The sequence below is a fragment of the Pholis gunnellus genome (assembly GCF_910591455.1).
Source record: "Pholis gunnellus genome assembly, chromosome: 3".
Lineage (NCBI taxonomy): Eukaryota > Metazoa > Chordata > Actinopteri > Perciformes > Pholidae > Pholis > Pholis gunnellus.
Window position 1 is genome coordinate 21,933,044 of NC_136529.1, and position 19,125 is coordinate 21,952,168.

The 19,125-nt window shown below is 41.2% G+C and overlaps 1 protein-coding gene across 4 annotated transcripts; it reads left to right on the forward strand.

Annotated features, from left to right (window-relative positions):
* Positions 1-1,709: 1,709 nt before the first annotated feature.
* On the forward strand, positions 1,710-15,006 carry pfkfb4a (6-phosphofructo-2-kinase/fructose-2,6-biphosphatase 4a). Of its 4 annotated transcripts, none has more exons than XM_079186670.1 (14): positions 1,710-1,905; positions 7,042-7,158; positions 7,299-7,395; positions 7,492-7,558; positions 7,664-7,738; positions 8,048-8,104; positions 8,199-8,320; positions 8,529-8,736; positions 8,823-8,969; positions 9,066-9,170; positions 9,979-10,108; positions 10,676-10,738; positions 10,869-10,933; positions 13,835-15,004. In XM_079186670.1, exons 1-14 carry the CDS (start codon positions 1,860-1,862, stop codon positions 13,892-13,894), a joined length of 1,359 nt encoding a protein of 452 aa, XP_079042796.1. In that variant the 5' UTR covers positions 1,710-1,859; the 3' UTR covers positions 13,895-15,004. The 4 variants fall into 4 exon arrangements, with proteins under 4 accessions (XP_079042796.1, XP_079042795.1, XP_079042798.1 ...); XM_079186669.1 differs by lacking the exon at positions 13,835-15,004 and adding an exon at positions 12,197-13,001; XM_079186672.1 differs by lacking the exon at positions 1,710-1,905 and adding an exon at positions 5,145-5,983 and having other exon boundaries at positions 13,835-15,006.
* The last annotated feature ends 4,119 nt before the right edge of the window (positions 15,007-19,125 follow it).

The following is a 19,125-nucleotide window of genomic DNA, read 5'->3' on the forward strand; positions in this document are numbered from 1 at the left end:
AGACATAACATCTCTCCAAAAACTGTGCAATGAAAGTTGTATATGTATGAAATAGCCTGGCGTGTGGAGCAGACTGAGGCCTGATCATTGATTATTACAAGGTCATGTAAGGTCATTTTCATTGGATTGTTATATTTACAGAGGATTTAGGAGAATTTCCAAAAAGTCATAAAAAAAAAAAGGTAAATTGTGTTTGCGACTACACAACGTTTAAAGCTGCACAAGTGTAACCCCTAAACTCTGAGATGAAGCCCAGCGAGACAAGTCTGACGAGTACGTGAGTGTGGTTGGGTGTGTGGCGTGCAGGGCGAGTGTATATGTGTCGGTGGGGTGTTGGATCACTTTGCCTTTTGGGGAGGAAGAAAAAGTCAAAGGTCAGAGAGTCATCTGACCTTTGACTTTTTCTGTCATGCTCAGTCCAACTGGTCTCAAACTGTCTGAGATCCATTCGTTCCCTTTCTTTATGTTTCATGGCCTCCATGGTGTGAAGGACTCTACGATTCCTGTGTGTGTGTGTGTGTGTGTGTGTGTGTGTGTGTGTGTGTGTGTGTGTGTGTGTGTGTGTGTGTGTGTGTGTGTGTGTGTGTGATTGTCTCATTCATCCACAGATGTGCAATCAAAGGCCTTGTGCTTGACAATAAGTGGCACCACTATCACAGGCTGATGGTAAAGGTATCATGACTGCCACTGAAATATAAACCCGAGAGTGTGCTTTTCCCAGGTCACGGAACGTGCATGACTTCATAGCACTGTACTTTGAGGATGAGACGGCTGGGTAAATGATCTGAAATTGGGGATCGTATTTAAAAAATATGTTCAACCCCACATCATTCCTCCTTTAACTTTTTCAGCAGATCTTTACAAATTGATAAACACTGAACACATTGAAGTCTCATCCCATCTGAGCCATGAAACCCTGCAGCTCATTCACAGTGTGCACAGGTCTCTTGTAACGCCTGTCTCTCATTTTCTTCTAACTAACCTTCCTGTGAATAACACATTGCCTCTTAGTAAACTTGGCACAGATAATTATCCTCATGTTCCCCTGTCACACCCTAATTACATACAGGTAGTACACAAACAACTTCTAAAAGGCTGCACCAGTAATGGTTTAGTTGTGTCAAAAAATAAAAGGATGCACAGTAATGCAATCCAATTTTAAGAAACATTTGATCAATTATAGAGATTTCATTCCAATGTGATATTAAGGACTCTCTGAGTTCTGCTTATTCATGAGCAAAGCATTCAAAGCCCGATGTTACATAATTAAACGTGGGCACCTTTGAAGTAGGGTGAACACTTTGACTAGCACAGCAGAAAAACAAGCTCTGCAAGTTTGACTGCTGCTGGGAAACTTTTCCTGTTTTATTCCGACACATAAACTTTGCTATTGTATGTATCATATAAAAAGTATCCTATCAGGTAAGTATGGGAATTACTTCTCTGAAATCGTATTGTCTGGGATTTTAATGTTGAATATTGGTGGATTTATATTGTGGTACAACCACAGAAGTGTCCGTGATATGCCTTTATCTTAGTGACTCTATGCGCTGGAATGTTTCCAGCAATGCATATCCTCAACTGAACCATAAGTGTCATAAGAAATGGAACAACTTCAGCCCTGTCGCGACATGTGGGGATATTTCTCAAGTGGGTGGGGTGTAGGAGAGTGCAGGGTGGGGGCAGGTAAGCTGCTACCTCACTCCAGCCAGCTTTGGAGAAAACCTCCCTCCCGGCCCGAGGTCCGCCTGTAAGTGCGTATTGTACGGTGAGCATCAGTGAAGAGAAGCGCTCAGCAGGCTGCCGTTTGACGCACGTATACACACCGCCAAGCGCTGCGCTCCATCAGACAGACGCCCATGATGAGAGGCTGCTCCAGCCGCACCAAGCTCACACAGAAAGCGGGTAAGACGCGTCGCTTTGAAGGCGTTAGTAGTTTTAATTGTGCATCTTTAAACGGATGACGGATGACAGAGGGGGGGGATGTGGTCGAGAAGCACCGACGTGCTATCGGTGTGTTGGCGCTGTCACCGTTGAGACCTTTACCCTACATAACAACAACAAGCGACAATCGTTGGGTTTATTATAGCAACCATAGCCTCGTTTCGTAGCTGCAGCAGCTGTGCTTTCACACAGAGGGTCAGGAGCCAGGCGGATGTTGTTGGACTGCTGCCGAAAAAACAAACAAAAAACATTCTCAATGCTTCGTGCAGCCTGAAGCGGATCTCCTCGGGTTTCTTTTCAGTTAATCGTATTGTCATTTCCCATACATACACTGATCATGACGGAGATGCTACTGACGGTTGATGCTTTGCGTTTTCTGTCTGTTTATGCATTGTGTTTATGCTTTTGTTGTGATTGTACAGCTCGTGCTGGGCTGCTACGATGACATTCTTATTGTTTTAGTCTTCTATGTTGGTTCTTGAGCTGAAGCGGTCTCTGAGGCGTGGTGGGTATATATTGGTTTACTGTCGAGTGTAACGTTAACATACTATATTGGGAAATGACTTGTCCAGTGTAGTTTAGGGGCTAAAAGCTGCTAGCAGCAATCAGAGCACTGACAGCTGCTGTGTTGGGGAGGAGCTCGCCGAGCTGTTTCCTGTTCATTGCCCAGTGTAAAGTATGCAAGAAACCACGTTTGGAAAAAAAAAACCCAGTGTGTTGACATTTTCACCACAAGTGCGCATGCGTATGACTAGCTACTTAAAATAAGACATGTTGCCTGACCAACTTGTATGCATCTGACAATATACAGGAGGCTATGTGCCACAGCTTGTATGCTTTTTTAAATTCTGCAATGCATTGTGTTTAGGAGCTAAAAATATACCCCCAGCATGAGATACTGTGCCATTTATGTGCGGACCTGATGAACCTGACATGTATTATATAGTCTACTTGCAGTCAGGGAATTTGAGAGAGAAAGTAGTGAGCAATTTAATTAGAAAAACCTCCATCTCACCATATTTAGGTCACAGGCCCTGTTTCTGACTAAAGCTTAATATAATCAGTGCATCAGATAGTCCAGGAACACATAAACAGATGAACAGTTACCACCTTATCAGGTAAACCTGCACATTCAGTCCGGTACACCTCAAAGTCCTGTCTTTATAAAACCTAAACTGTTCAGTTTGTGTTGACACTGTGTAAGTGTGGATGTATCTCCATGGCAATTGTGATAGCAGAGTGACCGGACTCTGGCACTCTGAGATAAAATATTAGAGACACCCTTATAGAAATCCTCTGGTACCTACACACACACACACACACACACACACACACACACACACACACACACACACACACACACACACACACACACACACACACACACACACACAATCTGAACATTATAAACATTCCATCTATAGGAATTTGCCGCAGGGCTGTTGAGTTGGATTGCATTACAGGTGTGTCTTATTAAACACTAGTTTAAAAGTCTAGTCTACACACATACAGAGGAAGAGGGAGAGTAATGCTGCCATCTCGTGGGCATTGTTAGCTCGTGCATGATGGAACGCACCCTCGATAAGAATAGATCAAATACGTTTAAAACATTTGTCCCTTAGCAGTACCAAGAAATAGTGTGGCATTATTGTCACAATAAGGAGATAGACAATACATACACAATAGATCTTTTTTTTACACAAGATATTTTGACTTGTCAAAGCAGGAAAAGCACAGGTGTTACTAATAACATCAACAATAGCGTCATGGTATTAAAATGTCCCAGTAAGTTATGACAGTGTGACAGTGAGTCAACATGCACAATACTAGGAACCTGAACCTGAAGCAGCTAAATGGACAGTCATCATTCCTTTTATTATTTTTACACCTGTGCTTTTCCGGCTTGTGACATTTCTTAAAAAATAATCTGAATCTGAATACTCAGAGTAGTGGTTGGGTTCGTACTCTATCCCCATAAAACATCCAGCTGTTGTCCTGTGCCTTGCTTTTCTTTTGTCACAAATACTGGCTCAACACACACAGCACTGCTGTTGCTTTAGAGGTGCTGGTCGGCATATTTTTGGCGTTTGTAGCGAGCAAGGCTCGCTGTTTCCCACTGCTGGTTTGAGTTTCATGTATGGCGCACAGCTGTGAGTGCTTATCGATCCTGCAGTTTTCTTTAACCGTGACCTAAATCTTTTGCAAACTTTAGCAAAGCAGTTTGAGTTAACCAAACCAATGAGCTGGCAGAATATAAGAATAATGTTTAGTTTATTTTTGAAAAGCTTTTTTTCACCTTTTAACCTTTTGTTGTTTAAAAGTAGAGGAACTTGTAAGCTGATAGAAAAATTGAATACATATATGAAATAGTAGATTCTTTAAAAACGAGTCCACTATAGACCCAACACAAGTGGAATGCTTTGTCATCAGCTCAACTGTACGGAAAAAAATACATTTATTTTTGTTTATTTTTAATTCAAATATTTTTATATTATATCAAATATATATTTTATTTTATATTAAATCAAATATAGATTTTATATTACAATATATTACATTATTGATTAGATTATTACATTGAGCCACAGCCTCCTTTCTCCAAACAGTTCTTCTCTTTAGGAGATCTCATAAGGGCCGAGTTGCTTTGTGAATAACTTTTATCTTTCCTTGTTTTTGTTCTTCACTTGTTGGATCTCATGTTAACTCTAAGGAGGAATTTCGTTACTAATAATAATAATTTGTACTAGGAAGCTTAATGAATACGGCCCCAGGTGTTTTGAGTCATTCTGGCTGAATAGACCTCTGCTCAGGTTGGGCAAAGCTGTGCTACATTATATGAGGTCATCAAATAACCATATGAACCGGTAAGAACAATTACAGTGTAATTTGTCCCACTTAAACATGTACAGCGAGGGAGTAAGGGAGATATGAATCAAGCACAATCCTTACGCGCCCACACAGTGTTGAGAAGAGGTGAAATCAGGCAACATGATGAGTGAAGCCCCTTGTGTGGGTGGACCATGCCGATAGACAATGGAGCAAATGACTGTGACGTGAGAGAGGTTGCTCGTAGTAGCAGTTCTCCCTCGCGGCTTAACTGTTTTGGTTCACCGCTCTCATCAATCCCACTTCCAGTCCTAGCAGGCAGCTGTTTTCAGTGATAAAGCTCTGTGTAGGCTTTGTTACAGAAACAGCCGACAGTCTAAGTTAGCTACTACCTGTTACATATATGGAGTATTTAGCAGCCAAGGAGGAGTTGGATATTTCAATCATGAACTAGAAGGTAGAGTTTTTGACCTATGTTTGGGTGACCAGAGACAGGCCTCCAAATACACAACAATGATGCAATTTTACTTTTTTAAAACTGTATTTTGGTTGCCCTGCTGCCCCAAGCGGCTAAAATAATATTTAATTAGCTAAGTGGCTAACTAATTTAAGACAATAGACTTTTTCCACTGCAGGCAGACATCATTCTTGTTATTCGACACATATGGGCCTTTCCTGCTATGACATCACAACATATTTTGTGAAAGAGGGTTTCTATAAAAATTGCATCACTCCATCAGCATCTACTGTTGCCCAAATAAGTCCAAAACGTCGTTTTTTCACAGTTATACTTGTGCCCGAAAGCAGCTTTGAATAGCTTGTGTTTTGTCGCTGAGCACTCAGCGCAGCTAATGTCACTTACGGTAAAGCAGAAGATGCGCTGCGCCCGTATTACGGCCATTACGGCCAACCGTTGATTTCCATTGTGGCCTGACTGGAGCACGTGACAACAGCTCTGAGAGCGAGACAGAGACCGGCCGGAATTATCTCCATCACCGCAGAGCAGCGCGGATGAAACACCGGTCGCATTCAGAGCAGCATTCGGGGAAAAGGCCCCGTGTTCCCGCCGCGGCCTCCTCCACCTCCTCCCTGCCGGACGGAATGGAGGACAAAACACCGTCAAAACCACGGGAACTCACTCAAAACCCACTCAAGAAGATCTGGATGCCGTGTAAAAATGGCCTTCCTGAAAAGCACATTTCTCAAAGAAAGGGTGCGTATAATGACGTGGCGTCACTTGTTAGCATCTTTATCCATTTCACCGGTGACCAGAAGCTAATGCTAATCCGTCCCCTCTGCATGTGGAATGTAGCATATATATAAATAAATCCGTGATGTGTTAGCTTAACGTCTCTACGGTTATAAACGCGTGGACCACAGTTCGCATAGTTCATGTGACTCGCTGCTGCTGCAGCCATCTGGGTTACTCCGTTATGTAAGGACTCACATGATGAAGGCTGCTCGCATCGAGGAGAAAAGGACTGATACTAGCGGTGTCAATGTCATTGTTACTGTGGGCTAAGCCAACCACCGGCTGTTGATAAAACACGAATTGTATCCCTGTAGTCATGTGAGGGATTTGCACCCCCGCGTGGATGTGCTGTTGCATTTGCTGTCACTTGTCTGTATGGCCAGTGTCTCCTCACCCGAGGAAACAATTATAATGGCATTGAAATCAGGAGCTTGTGGTGGGTGAACGGGTCTGTTTGTGTGGAGTAAAGTGGGTTTTGGTAAAGTCAATAACAATCAAGAAGGTAGGTGTGTAATGCATGCACCAGGACAGACTGTGGTGCCCTCCTCTGATAGTTAGTTTAGTCTTTTTTTCCCCCATACTTTTACAGACGGGGAATATTAAAACATTATCTTACAAGAAAACTTGAAGTAGCACCCCATGAAAACTATCTCGCTCTCTGACCCAGTTGTCTGTGCACACACTGCAGCTGAGTGTGGAAACCCGAGCTGTTTGCTCTCTCCGGATGTATTGAGTAGTTCAAGTGCAGCGTTTCACAACTCCTCTGACCTCTGTGATGGGACTTTATCTTCGTGGCAGATAACACAGGATTACACACCCATATCGATAATGGACAATCTAATATTTAAGTTAATATTGACTCTTGTAAATGATAGTATAAAGACAGATTTTGAAAATTGGGGGAGGCATATTCCAAGCTGTGAGAATAGTCATTGAACAAAACCTTGAGATAAGATGATATGCTTGTACTGAGGCGTTTTACTTAAGCTTTCTTTCCCCTTCTCCATCTCTCGTTGCAGTATGTATGACCAACTGTCCCACCCTGATTGTGACAGTGGGCCTTCCTGCCAGGGGGAAGACCTACATCTCCAAGAAGCTGACCCGCTATCTCAACTGGATCGGAGTGCCCACCAGAGGTACGACTTCTTGGGCTCGAGTGAATAGTTTAGACGCATCGATTCTAGAGAATAAAGGGAATGGATTTTAGGAGGTGCATCACAAGTTTCATGCTAAGAGAAAGTTCTCTCATGTGTCCTTGCCTCCATCTTTGCCGTAGAGTTCAATGTTGGGCAGTACAGGAGAGAGTGTGTGAAGATCTACAAGTCCTTTGAGTTCTTCCGTCCAGACAACGAGGAAGGGTTAAAGATCAGACGGTAAGAGTGTGAACTGGCCTCGGACTGCCTTAAGAAGGTATTTAACCACCAGCCATGTGACGTTTTTTAATATATGTTATCTTTTGATCTTTACAGACAATGTGCCTCAGCAGCATTGAACGATGTGCGACAGTATCTCACAGAAGACGGAGGCCAAGTGGCGGTGGGTCAAATGTTAAATGCAGTTTTGGTTTAGATGGTTACGGTCGGTCAAACATGGTGTGCGATGCTAACAAGCGTAATCAATTGTTCTGTCTATGTTACACAGGTTTTTGATGCAACAAACACTACCAGAGAAAGACGGGAAACCATCATCCAGTTTGCAGACCAGAATGGCTTTAAGGTAACTGTTGTGGGAGGACATACTGCATTAGTTCACATCATAGAAATACAGTAGAAGTAGAATGGATGCTCACGTTCAAATCAATGTAGCAGGTCAGAGTGGTGGCCATTTTTATGTGTACCAACGTCCTTATAAACTAAACCAATTTACGGCAAGTTGCTGAGTCACTAGGTGAGGTTTTGCAGTAACGACTCAAAGGCCAGCGGTCCCTGCCGCTCAGTAGAGAGACATGCTAGCTAGCTAGCTAGCTAACTAGCCATGGTTGACATTCACACTGAGCTTGATTAGTTCCTTCTCCTCGTCTCTCAGGTGTTCTTCGTGGAGTCTGTGTGTGAAGACCCAGATGTCATACAGGAGAACATAGTGGTAAGTCAATGAGTTTATCTGTTTATTTTATCTCAAGAGAGAAAATGAACTCCCGTCCAAGTTGTGCTCACTCCTCTCTGCTGTTTCTGTTCAGCAAGTGAAGCTGGGAAGCCCCGACTACACCAACTGTAACACGGAGGAAGCGGCGGAAGATTTCATGAAAAGGATCAAGTGTTATGAAAACTCCTACGAGCCGCTGGATGAAGTCCTGGACAAGTGAGGGGAAAGCTGGTGTGGAGAGTGTGTTTAGTAAAGATGTCCTAGCAGTAGGAAAATATGGGCTCAACTAGCTTAGCATATTAGCATTGTCAAATACACTCTGGTCATTTCACAACTAATTGTCCTGTGGTTCTCAAATCTGTACGCGGGTTCGGCTCCGTCTGTGTTAAACAGGAGTCTTAATGTTTCTGTGGTCTCTTCTCAGGGAGCTCTCCTTCATTAAAATCATGGATGTGGGTCAGCGCTACTTGGTCAACAGGGTGTTGGACCACATCCAGAGCCGGATAGTCTACTACCTCATGAACATTCACATCACGCCGCGCTCCATCTATCTGTGCCGCCACGGTGAGAGCGAGCTCAATGTCCACGGTCGAATCGGTGGAGACTCTGGCCTCACACCTAGAGGGAAAGAGGTATATCTGACTTTTTTCATCCATATCTCTTCAGTTTTTATCACTTGACTAGAAGAGACGCTAACATTTCTTTCTTCTCCGTGCAGTTTTCCAAGAAGCTGAGCCAGTTCATCCAGGCTCAGGGCATCAGCGACCTGAAGGTGTGGACCAGCCAGATGAAGAGAACCATCCAGACGGCCGAGGCTCTCAGTGTGCCCTACGAACAGTGGAAGGTCCTGAACGAGATCGATGCTGTGAGTACTACGTTCATGACGGCTAAGCAAGCACAGCTGTCTGCTTGCATGCGTGTGACGTTAACGAAGTGTAATCTGTCTGTGATGTCATTTTAGGGCGTGTGTGAGGAGATGATGTATGAGGAGATTCAGGGTCACTATCCTCTGGAGTTTGCTCTGAGGGACCAGGACAAATACCGCTATCGCTACCCAAAAGGAGAGGTCAGTGGCTAAAAGTCAACTTAATATGTTTTGTCTAATGATGGGATGTTGTTATTTAACTGTTTTTGTATTTTAGCACTGAAGTAGCATGCTTGTGGACAGTGTGTCTCTGTTTTTAAATGTTTCAACTTCCCGTTTGTCCTCCTTTGTGAAGATAAGGAAGGTCTCTCTCTTTCTCATAAAAACTCACACGTCACGACAAACCCAATAAAACTGTGTCCACATGGCCACTTACTCTCTGCTAATGAGCCTCAACTTGGACAAGCAGCCTCTCAGAATGATTTGGCTAAACACCAGATTACAGTAAACAAAGACTTCACATTAGTCTGTGAGTGTGAGTGTGTGTGTGTGTGTGTGTGTGTGTGTGTGTGTGTGTGTGTGTGTGTGTGTGTGTGTGTGTGTGTGTGTGTGTGTGTGTGTGTGTGTGTGTGTGTGTGTGTGTGTGCCAGAAATGTGGGGTCAGCTTGTTTACCGTGTGCCTGCTGGTCTGTTCTCACCTTAAGTTCATCCCATTACCTCTCCATTAATCTAACACAGGAAGATGGATGTGGGCATTAGCTGGCTGCCCAGCCGGACAGGGCTTAGGAGAATCTTGTTAAAGCTGGTGCTGGTCTAGACGGCCTAGATGGATTTTTCCACCTGCAAGAGATGTAAATCTGTTGAAGAGATTGATTATTCAGCAGATTGTGTGGAAGTTTTAATTTACTGGTTCATGGCTTTCTTTGTTTTATTCCATTATTTTATTTTGACTTGTTGTTGGTGTGCTCTTTCTCTGATTTGCCTCTTTTTGCCATCTGTTCTGACTCAGTCCTACGAGGACCTGGTGCAGCGGTTGGAGCCGGTCATCATGGAGCTGGAGCGCCAAGAGAACGTGCTGGTCGTCTGTCACCAGGCCGTCATGCGCTGCCTGTTGGCCTATTTCTTGGACAAAACAGCAGGTCAGTCCTTAAACTGAACTGACTTCTTCAGAGGTGGTGGGAGATGTAGAAAGTCACTAAATCCACTCAGTAGAAGTAGATAAAGTAAGTTGAGGGAGTGCATTCACTTACAAAGTGTGGTTTAAAACTTTACAGGAATAACCAGTAGAGTGAAGATTACATAAGATTATCTTGAAGACACGTTACGATCATTCATCCTGTTCACTGTCCTCCTATTGCTGCTAATTCGGATTAGCTTCATAAAGATTAACTATTGGACTAATTAGTGCTCTGTGGCTTGAACATACCAGTGATTAATGGGACACTACGGACACAAGTTTATCCTTGTTGAATAGGCATTTTAATAAATGACTCGTCTTTTTACTCGTAAAGTTTTCATTGCACTTACTGTAACGAATGTATTTGTGTTAACTCGAGCAATATCTTTACCTTCCCACTCCTGTCCTTTCTATAAAAAATGACTCCTTGAAGATCACAAGTTATAGATTCAAAGAAGTAGTGGATGTAAGTGTTGTTCAGGAATAAGAGTTCTTTGTTTCATGAATCTGTGTGTTTGTCTCCACACAGAGGAGCTGCCCTACCTGAAGTGCCCGCTGCACACTGTGCTGAAGCTAACGCCAGTGGCCTACGGTGAGACTGGTCTCCTGTTAGCATATATTGCACCTGATAAATCTATTTCTCATTAAAAGAAAGGGGGGGAAATGCACTTTTTTTCTGTTGCCTGAACTAATAATAACAAATGTTCTGTCTGCATGCTCAGGCTGTAAAGTGGAGTCCATCAGCTTAAACGTGGATGCAGTCAACACACACAGAGAAAGGCCAGAGGTGGGTATATTGTTAAAACACACACACACACACACACACACACACACACACACACACTGAGCCACTTTGTGAAAGGGAAGGTTCACAAACGGGTTGCTACGACAGCCTCAGGGGCCGGTTGCACCCACAGGTCTAATGTCGGTCATTACTCGCCGTTCTAAGCCCGACCTAATAGTTACTGTTTGCACCACCTAGGCTTAATTAAGCCTTCTTCTCACTTAGACCAGGTGTAAATCTTATGCCTAGTCAGGACCTGGTGAAAAGTCAAAATCCAAGTTGGAACAATCATTTATCGCCTCATGGCCGTAGTCGGTTATGAGGCGACTATTTCCTTAAAAAAACACTGTCTCTCTCCCTCTGAATGTCGTAAAACCGCTTGAAACTGAAACTATTAACAAGAAAGTTATCTGTGCGGGAGGTGTTGAAGATGTGCTGTGTGAGGTGACTGGAGAAGGCAGAGTGTGTGTGTAGCCACTGTGGTGCACAGAGAGTCGTGCACTGCAGCCATTTTACAACTAAAACTACAGGCTATGTACCCAAAGCTAAATATGACTCATCCGACTTCTGCAGTGCGGGACGTATGGTGTGATCCCTGTCTGTCACACCAGCTAGATCATCACTAAATATTGAGCAGAATCTGATTTTGTTTTTTGAGTTGGTTTATATTTTTTACAATTGAAAGTTGCTTATGGGATAGTTATGGCTCATAAGCACAAATAACGCTGCTGGTTTGAATGTTTATTATAGTTGTGAAGGCATTTACATGAACGTGCATCTACGTAGTTAAGACCAGGCTTACGTTCAGTTGGTCCAACCTTCCACGTTCTCACCGTCACACCCTCTAGATAAATATGCCTCAGTGTGTGGATCGTGTTAGAGTTTGATAGACTGATAAAAGTAGTCGAGTAGTTCTCTGTGAAATATACCCGTCATAATACACATTTTGAGTTGAGTAATGTAAAATGATGCAAGGATGATCTTTTTAGATGATCGTCCATTACGCCTCTTTGTGGGATCAAACGTTTTTTCATGTTTTTGTAGCAGAGAAATCCTCTGATTTTCTAAGAAAAGCAGGCCTGCAGTGGTTTGATTTCTTCTTGCACTGCTAACACATAAGTGACGGACACATACAGTAAGTGACAGACACATAAACACACCTCTAAACGTCCGGGTCTCTGCTTCGTCTGTGTGCAGTGGATTTAGTATCTCCTATGTGTTTTCATCCCTCCCCCTCTCTGTGTGTTTTGTTTTTTTATCAAACAGAACGTAGAAGTGTCACGGATGTCAAAGGAGGCTTTGCTAACAGTGCCAGCTCACCAATGAGGCAGTTACCCCCCCACACACACACCCATCCTCCTCCTTCACCCATCTTTACGCACACTACCAGGCAAACTCGGCAACCTCTAGTCTTTCTTCTCCACCTTCCTTTGATTGAATCACCCTCCACTGTTCTGACCTTCTCCACTTATATTATAGGACATGATGATGATGATGATGATGATGATGATGATGGTAATTGACTGGAATCCAGTTTCTAATTTTGATGCGGATCTTGTGTCTCGAGCACGTTCTCCCATTTTTGGAGAATGAATAAAAAGCAGATGAAGGCTTTCTGAACTGATCCCGTAATCCAAAGTGTGACGCATTGAAATTGAAGCACCTTTCTGTTTGTTGGGATTTAGTTTGTTTTCTTATAGATTTTGCCCGTTGAACTTATTTTACCATGTTAACCTTTAGCGCTCTTCTCACTTTGTATTTCTGTTGGTACAAGTCAGGTCGCTCTACTCTTAGTTTCACAGCTTTGCACGAAACAAAATTGTGCCTTTTTTATATTTTGCACACAAACGAATCAACTGTTTATTTTCTTATTAAATGTCCTCTATTGCAGCTTGTCTCTAGCTTTAGGATGTCTAGCACTGTCTAATGGAGATCCTCGAAGTACATTCATACTTTGTTTCATTGTTTTTGTGTTCAACATTGTGACGGTTCTTAAAGTATAATACATAAGAGGAAATATTTCTGTTTGTTTCGAAATAAACAACTCAAACCATTTCACGTATCACTACCCCACCCTTCTTGTGCCTCACTTTAAGAAAATGTGAAATGAAAATAGCTTTCCGCTCTAGTATCTGAGAGTTGAATTCTTTATCTTGAATCAAGGTCCTTGATGGTTTATCTTGAGATAAAATAGGTCTAGACTGCTGAGCTGGATATTTCTTACTCTTAATACTTGAGGATCAAAAGTGTCAGACCACTTCCTTCTTATTCGTACGATCCACAGCGTTTCTCTTCCTGCTGCTGTGAGAACTGAAGACTCTGAGGTTCCTCCCATTCATTCAAATGCAAAGACTCCACTGGGAAGCATAAGAAAGTGCTGCCATTCATCACCCCGAACAAAACGCTCACTGTGTCTCACACACACATATTTCTTCCTGCCTCCATTTAGAGAGATAACAAAACGTGCGCTGATACTCCCAGCGTAATACTGGCACTTTGTTTAAAGGCTTAGTCAGTTTTTGACTAAAGGAATGAGCTTCCAATGCCAATGAAGTTTCCCAAGAGTTGCTGCCAAATAGACATAGTGATGAAATAGGTCTGGTAATCTGCACTCGCTTGACTTTTCAAAGGAAAAAAAGGTCAAATCATCTAATGTATCGATCAAAAACACATTTCTAATATGGCAAACTGTCTCGAAAGCCGTGCCACAGTACAGTAGTAGTCGCCACACGTGCAGAAACATCAGGGATATATACGGCATGACGTTGTATATATCTTATGTTTGATGCGTGGAAACTAAATTGCACTTTCTGCACCGTTTTCTTAACTCCCTGTAAATGTGTTGATACACATGCAGTGTTTATTCAACACGGCATGTTGACATCGAATCATTCCTCTTTCCAGAATGTGAACATCCATCGGACAACTCGAGACGCCCTGCACACCGTCCCCCCTCACCTCTGACTGCAGTTGGACCTCTCGTTCTCTCTCTCGCTCCCTTTTTGAATGCCTCTCGTGCTCACGGTGGTGACCGTCTGGGTGATGTGCTGCCTACTCCTCCATCCTCACCTCTGAAACACACACACACACACACAAACTTTCTGTATCCCTTATGTCTGTCTCTTCATGATTTGAAGGAGCTCAACCTGAACACACCACGTGCTCATAATTGAAAGCTACACGGTTTGGTGCGCAGCATAGCTGGTAGATTATTTATCACTCAAACACTGGGCTCCCGGTAGATTCTTGTGTATTTGTTACCAGCGTATATTCATGTACAGTGTGTTGATATTGTGCAGCAGTAGAATTAACCCTGAAGGAAATAACATTAACCACGTGGCTTTATAAAAATGATCTTTCTGCTGCATGTTTGACATGCTACCGTTTTGTACAATCATTGTTTTATGTAACAAACAGACCTTCAATGAAATACGAACATGTTTTTGTGAAGAACTGAGGTGTAAAGGTTTTGGAAAATAAATAAATAATATAAGCTCAAAGCTGTTGATATGGGTGATGACTTCAAAATGTACGTCCCAGTTAAAGATGTTATTTGTATAAACCAGTCCGTCATTATCTCTGTCATTGTGGGACTAAGTATTTATTGGGGCTGCTCTGATGATTATTTTACCTCTAGTGAATCTGCCAGCACATTATCGTTGAATATTTGAGTCTATAAAAAGTCAGAAATAAAGAAATGGGCATCAGAGCCCAAGTTGATATATTCTACAATGCTGTTTTGTGTTACCAACTGCCTCTAAACCCAAAGATATTTAATGTCTTATATTCACACTTATGCTAAAATATATAGAATATCTCAAATGTTGCTTGTTCATTTTCTGTTTATGAATGAATTGTTTGCTCTGTTATTTATCGAGAACATGTAGAGGGTGCCGGTGAGACAGATTGGCTTACTAATAACGTGTCGGTGACGGCTGATGGAGGTTGGGTCAGATTCTGTTGTCTCCGTCACACGTTGGTTCCCTGACATGAGGAGCTGACGGGGAGGAGGAGGAGGAGGAGGAGGCTGCATGGTTATGGAGCTAAATCCAGGTCAAAAGTTTTGTTCATTTGAAAAAAAAATCTGAAACTTAAAGTTCAAGTTGTGGTCTTGAACATTGAAAAATACAGCAATGTATTCAAAATAAAAATAAGTGAATGAAACTTTTTTTGGGGTTGAATATAATTTTGATTCCGTTCTAGAATTATTTTGAATACATTTTTTTTTTTTCGTTTTTCACTTTCACATATTTGTGTTCTTATGTTTTCAGATTCAAATCTTTTTTTTTCAGATTCAAATCTTTTTTTTTCGGTTTCAAATCTTTTTAGCGCGTCAGGAGCTGGTGCTGTGCTATTGCAGGACGGAGGGGGGGATGTATGCCATCCTGTGGGTTACTTCTGGGTGAAGTTCAAGCACCCCCAGCTGAACTACTCCACCATCGGGAAGGAGACGCTGGCCATGCTTCTAGCCCTTCAACAGTTTGAAGTATATGTGGGCTCCAGTTCCACGCCAGTGACTTATGTGGTTATAACCTCAACATCAGGCACAAGAAGGGGGCGGACAATGTGGTGGCTGATGGGTGAGAAATGTTTTGCTTCGTATAATATGGGTCTAATGTGTTCTGGGGGTGTGTTTGTGGCCAAACGGATGTTTGGTTTTATGGGAGGGGGTGTTACGTGTTGTGTGTTTGTGCTCTCCTCTGATTATCCTCAGTGTCCTCTCGGGTGCCGCCCTGTTCCTGGCTGACAGGTGATTGAACGCGGCTAGGCCGTGGTTAAAAGGCGAGGAGCGCCACACGGACGTGGGTTGGAGCACAGCCTAGGCGTGAAGCTGGGGAGCACCATTGGAGCACTCACCCTGTCTGCCTGTCTGTGAATAAATATCGCGCTAAACCATCCTCAGTTGCCCTTGACTCTCTTTCCCCGGGAAACAAACGCCGTTACTCCCCGCATCCCCTAGATGCCAAACGGGGAACGTAACAATATCTTATTGCATTAAGAATATATGGACCAATGAATTTCATGAGGAGTTGGCCTTCTACAGCAATATATATAACTTCAAAACCATGTGGCTTATCATCACGAAATCTGTAGCATATGTTCACATTGTGTCCTGTAACATACCCTAAAATTTTTATTCCATACAACCACTAGGGGCCGATGCAGTAATACTCTCATTTCTTTGCATTTTTCAGCATTTTTCATAGTTTTCAGGCATTGTACTTTAACGAACTCCTCCCACAGAATTTATACAATCAACTTCAAATTTGGTCTAGATGATCTAAAGACATTAATGATGAAAAGTTACTGAAATGGTGTACTGACATTGAACGACCTTCGTTTTATGTGGCGGCCATGTCAGGCACATTTCGTGCCGTTCGCCATGAAAGAGGAAGTTGTTGTAACTACAAGGTACTTTATTCAATCTGCCCCAAACTTGTTTTGCATGATGCTGGTCCAGGCCTGAACACATCTCCATGCCAACATTTTCACAAAGTCATAGCGCCACCTACTGGCACAAGGAAGGTGTCATAGGTGATGGAAATAAATATTTCATATGGCTTTTTGGCTGGACCCTTTCAAACAAACTGTGTTCAGTGAATTATGTGCAAATGCAGTAAAGAAAAGAATTTAATGATGAAACCCAATTGTGTTTTTTCAGTTTGTTCTACTGGGGTTAAAGTCGAAAAACAGTCAAAAAGTCATTCAATCAGGAGAGACTTCATTAGAATTTCACAATAATTTATTACACATTGTACAAATGTGAATAGTGCAACGTCTTTGGCGATTGGACTCCATCCTGAAGGAAGACAATCGATGTTGATGTAGGGAGTTGCTGCGGAGTTATAAACAGCATAGTATAGGATGTCGAAAAAAGTCATGAAAAAGTCAGTGTACCATGTCGAAAAGTCATAACTTTACTTAAGTTACTTTATTTTTAAAGTTGATTTTTTAGTTACTTTACTTTTTTAATTACTTTTAAAATTAATTTACTTTTAAAGTTACTTTTTTAGTTACTTTACTTTTAAAGTTACTTTTTTAGTTACTAGTTACTTTACTTTTTTAGTTACTTTTAAAGTTACTTTACTTTTAAAGTTACTTTTTTAGTTACTTTACTTTTAAAGTTACTTTTTTAGTTACTTTACTTTTTTAGTTACTTTTTTAGTTACTTTACTTTTAAAGTTACTTTTTTAGTTACTTTACTTTTAAAGTTACTTTTTTAGTTACTTTACTTTTTTAGTTACTTTTAAAGTTACTTTACTTTTAAAGTTACTTTACTTTTAAAGTTACTTTTTTAGTTACTTTACTTTTAAAGTTACTTTTTTAGTTACTTTACTTTTTTAGTTACTTTTAAAGTTACTTTACTTTTAAAGTTACTTTTTTAGTTACTTTTTTAGTTACTTTACTTTTAAAGTTACTTTTTTAGTTACTTTACTTTTAAAGTTACTTTTTTAGTTACTTTACTTTTTTAGTTACTTTTAAAGTTACTTTACTTTTAAAGTTACTTTACTTTTAAAGTTACTTTTTTAGTTACTTTATTTTTATTTGAAAAACTCTTATTCCGTATCCCTGTAGTGTTGATTCAGAGTAAGCACTGCATTAATTACAACACCTTGCACATTTGGAAAACCAAAACTACACATATCTTTAATTTCAACCAACATATAAACAGTACAGTACACTACCTTACAGGTTTGGCGAATAGAAGTCTGTGTTCAGTGCATAATGTGCATGGCATGGGAGAAGATACATTCATCACCAGGTTGACCACAGCTGGCCGCTTCACTCCTCTGTGTCGGAGCTGTCTGTTGCATCGGTGTTGTGGGTCAGCATGTAGTTGTCGATGGAGGGGCAGTTGTGGATGGAGTAACGCAGACGCTCAGCGAGGATGGCCTGGCTCGTGTAAGGGGGCAGGCGAAACAGGAAGAAGCAGGTCTGTGCAGTAGGGAGGCCGTTGACGGGCTGTAGGACATGATAGGGGGAAAAAGTTTAGTAGTTTGTACTATTGATATGTTTGCCCTCGTCAACAGGCTCGTTATTTCCGTTAGCGATGACCTCACCCTATCAACCTTGATGATTTGGAACTTCTGCGTGATATCAGCTGGGTTGGAAGGCAACCTGGACCGGCCAGAGACGAAACGGAGGAAAAGCACTCGCTCCTCATTGGTGAACTCCTCCAGGCTACCTAATGTTCATCAGGCCTTATCCAGCCTTTCTGTCCTGCTGTAAAACTGTCACCTTACTCTCCTGATATCAAAGCCTTTTTGTACTACTGCACCTGACCTGCATATAGTTTGATTTATTTTAGGTACTGAAGTTGTAAAAGTTCCTTTTAAAAGAAAATGCCTTTTGTAAATAATAATTACTGCAATTTAAATATTTTCCTTTATTGTTTTTATATTATTCATATAAGAACATGAAAGTGTATTTTATTACAGACGTATTGTTTTTACCTTGTTTTTATCGGTCAGTTTATGTATTGGATGCTTCTGGACTTCCGTGTGTTCAGTGAATTATGTGCAAATGCAGTAAAGAAAAGAATTTAATGATGAAACCCAATTGTGTTTTTTCAGTTTGTTCTACTGGGGTTAAAGTCGAAAAACAGTCAAAAAAGTCATTCAATCAGGAGAGACTTCATTAGAATTTCACAATAATTTATTACACATTGTACAAATGTGAATAGTGCAACGTCTTTGGCGATTGGACTCCATCCTGAAGGAAGACAATCGATGTTGATGAAGGGAGTTGCTGCGGAGTTATAAACAGCATAGTATAGGATGTCGAAAAAAGTCATGAAAAAGTCAGTGTACCATGTCGAAAAGTCATAACTTTACTTAAGTTACTTTATTTTTAAAGTTGCTTTTTTAGTTACTTTACTTTTTTAGTTACTTTTTTAGTTACTTTACTTTTAAAGTTACTTTTTTAGTTACTTTACTTTTTTAGTTACTTTTTTAGTTACTTTACTTTTAAAGTTACTTTTTTAGTTACTTTACTTTTAAAGTTACTTTTTTAGTTACTTTACTTTTTTAGTTACTTTTAATGTTACTTTACTTTTAAAGTTACTTTTTTAGTTACTTTACTTTTTTAGTTACTTTTAAAGTTACTTTACTTTTAAAGTTACTTTTTAGTTACTTTACTTTTTTAGTTACTTTTAAAGTTACTTTACTTTTAAAGTTACTTTTTTAGTTACTTTA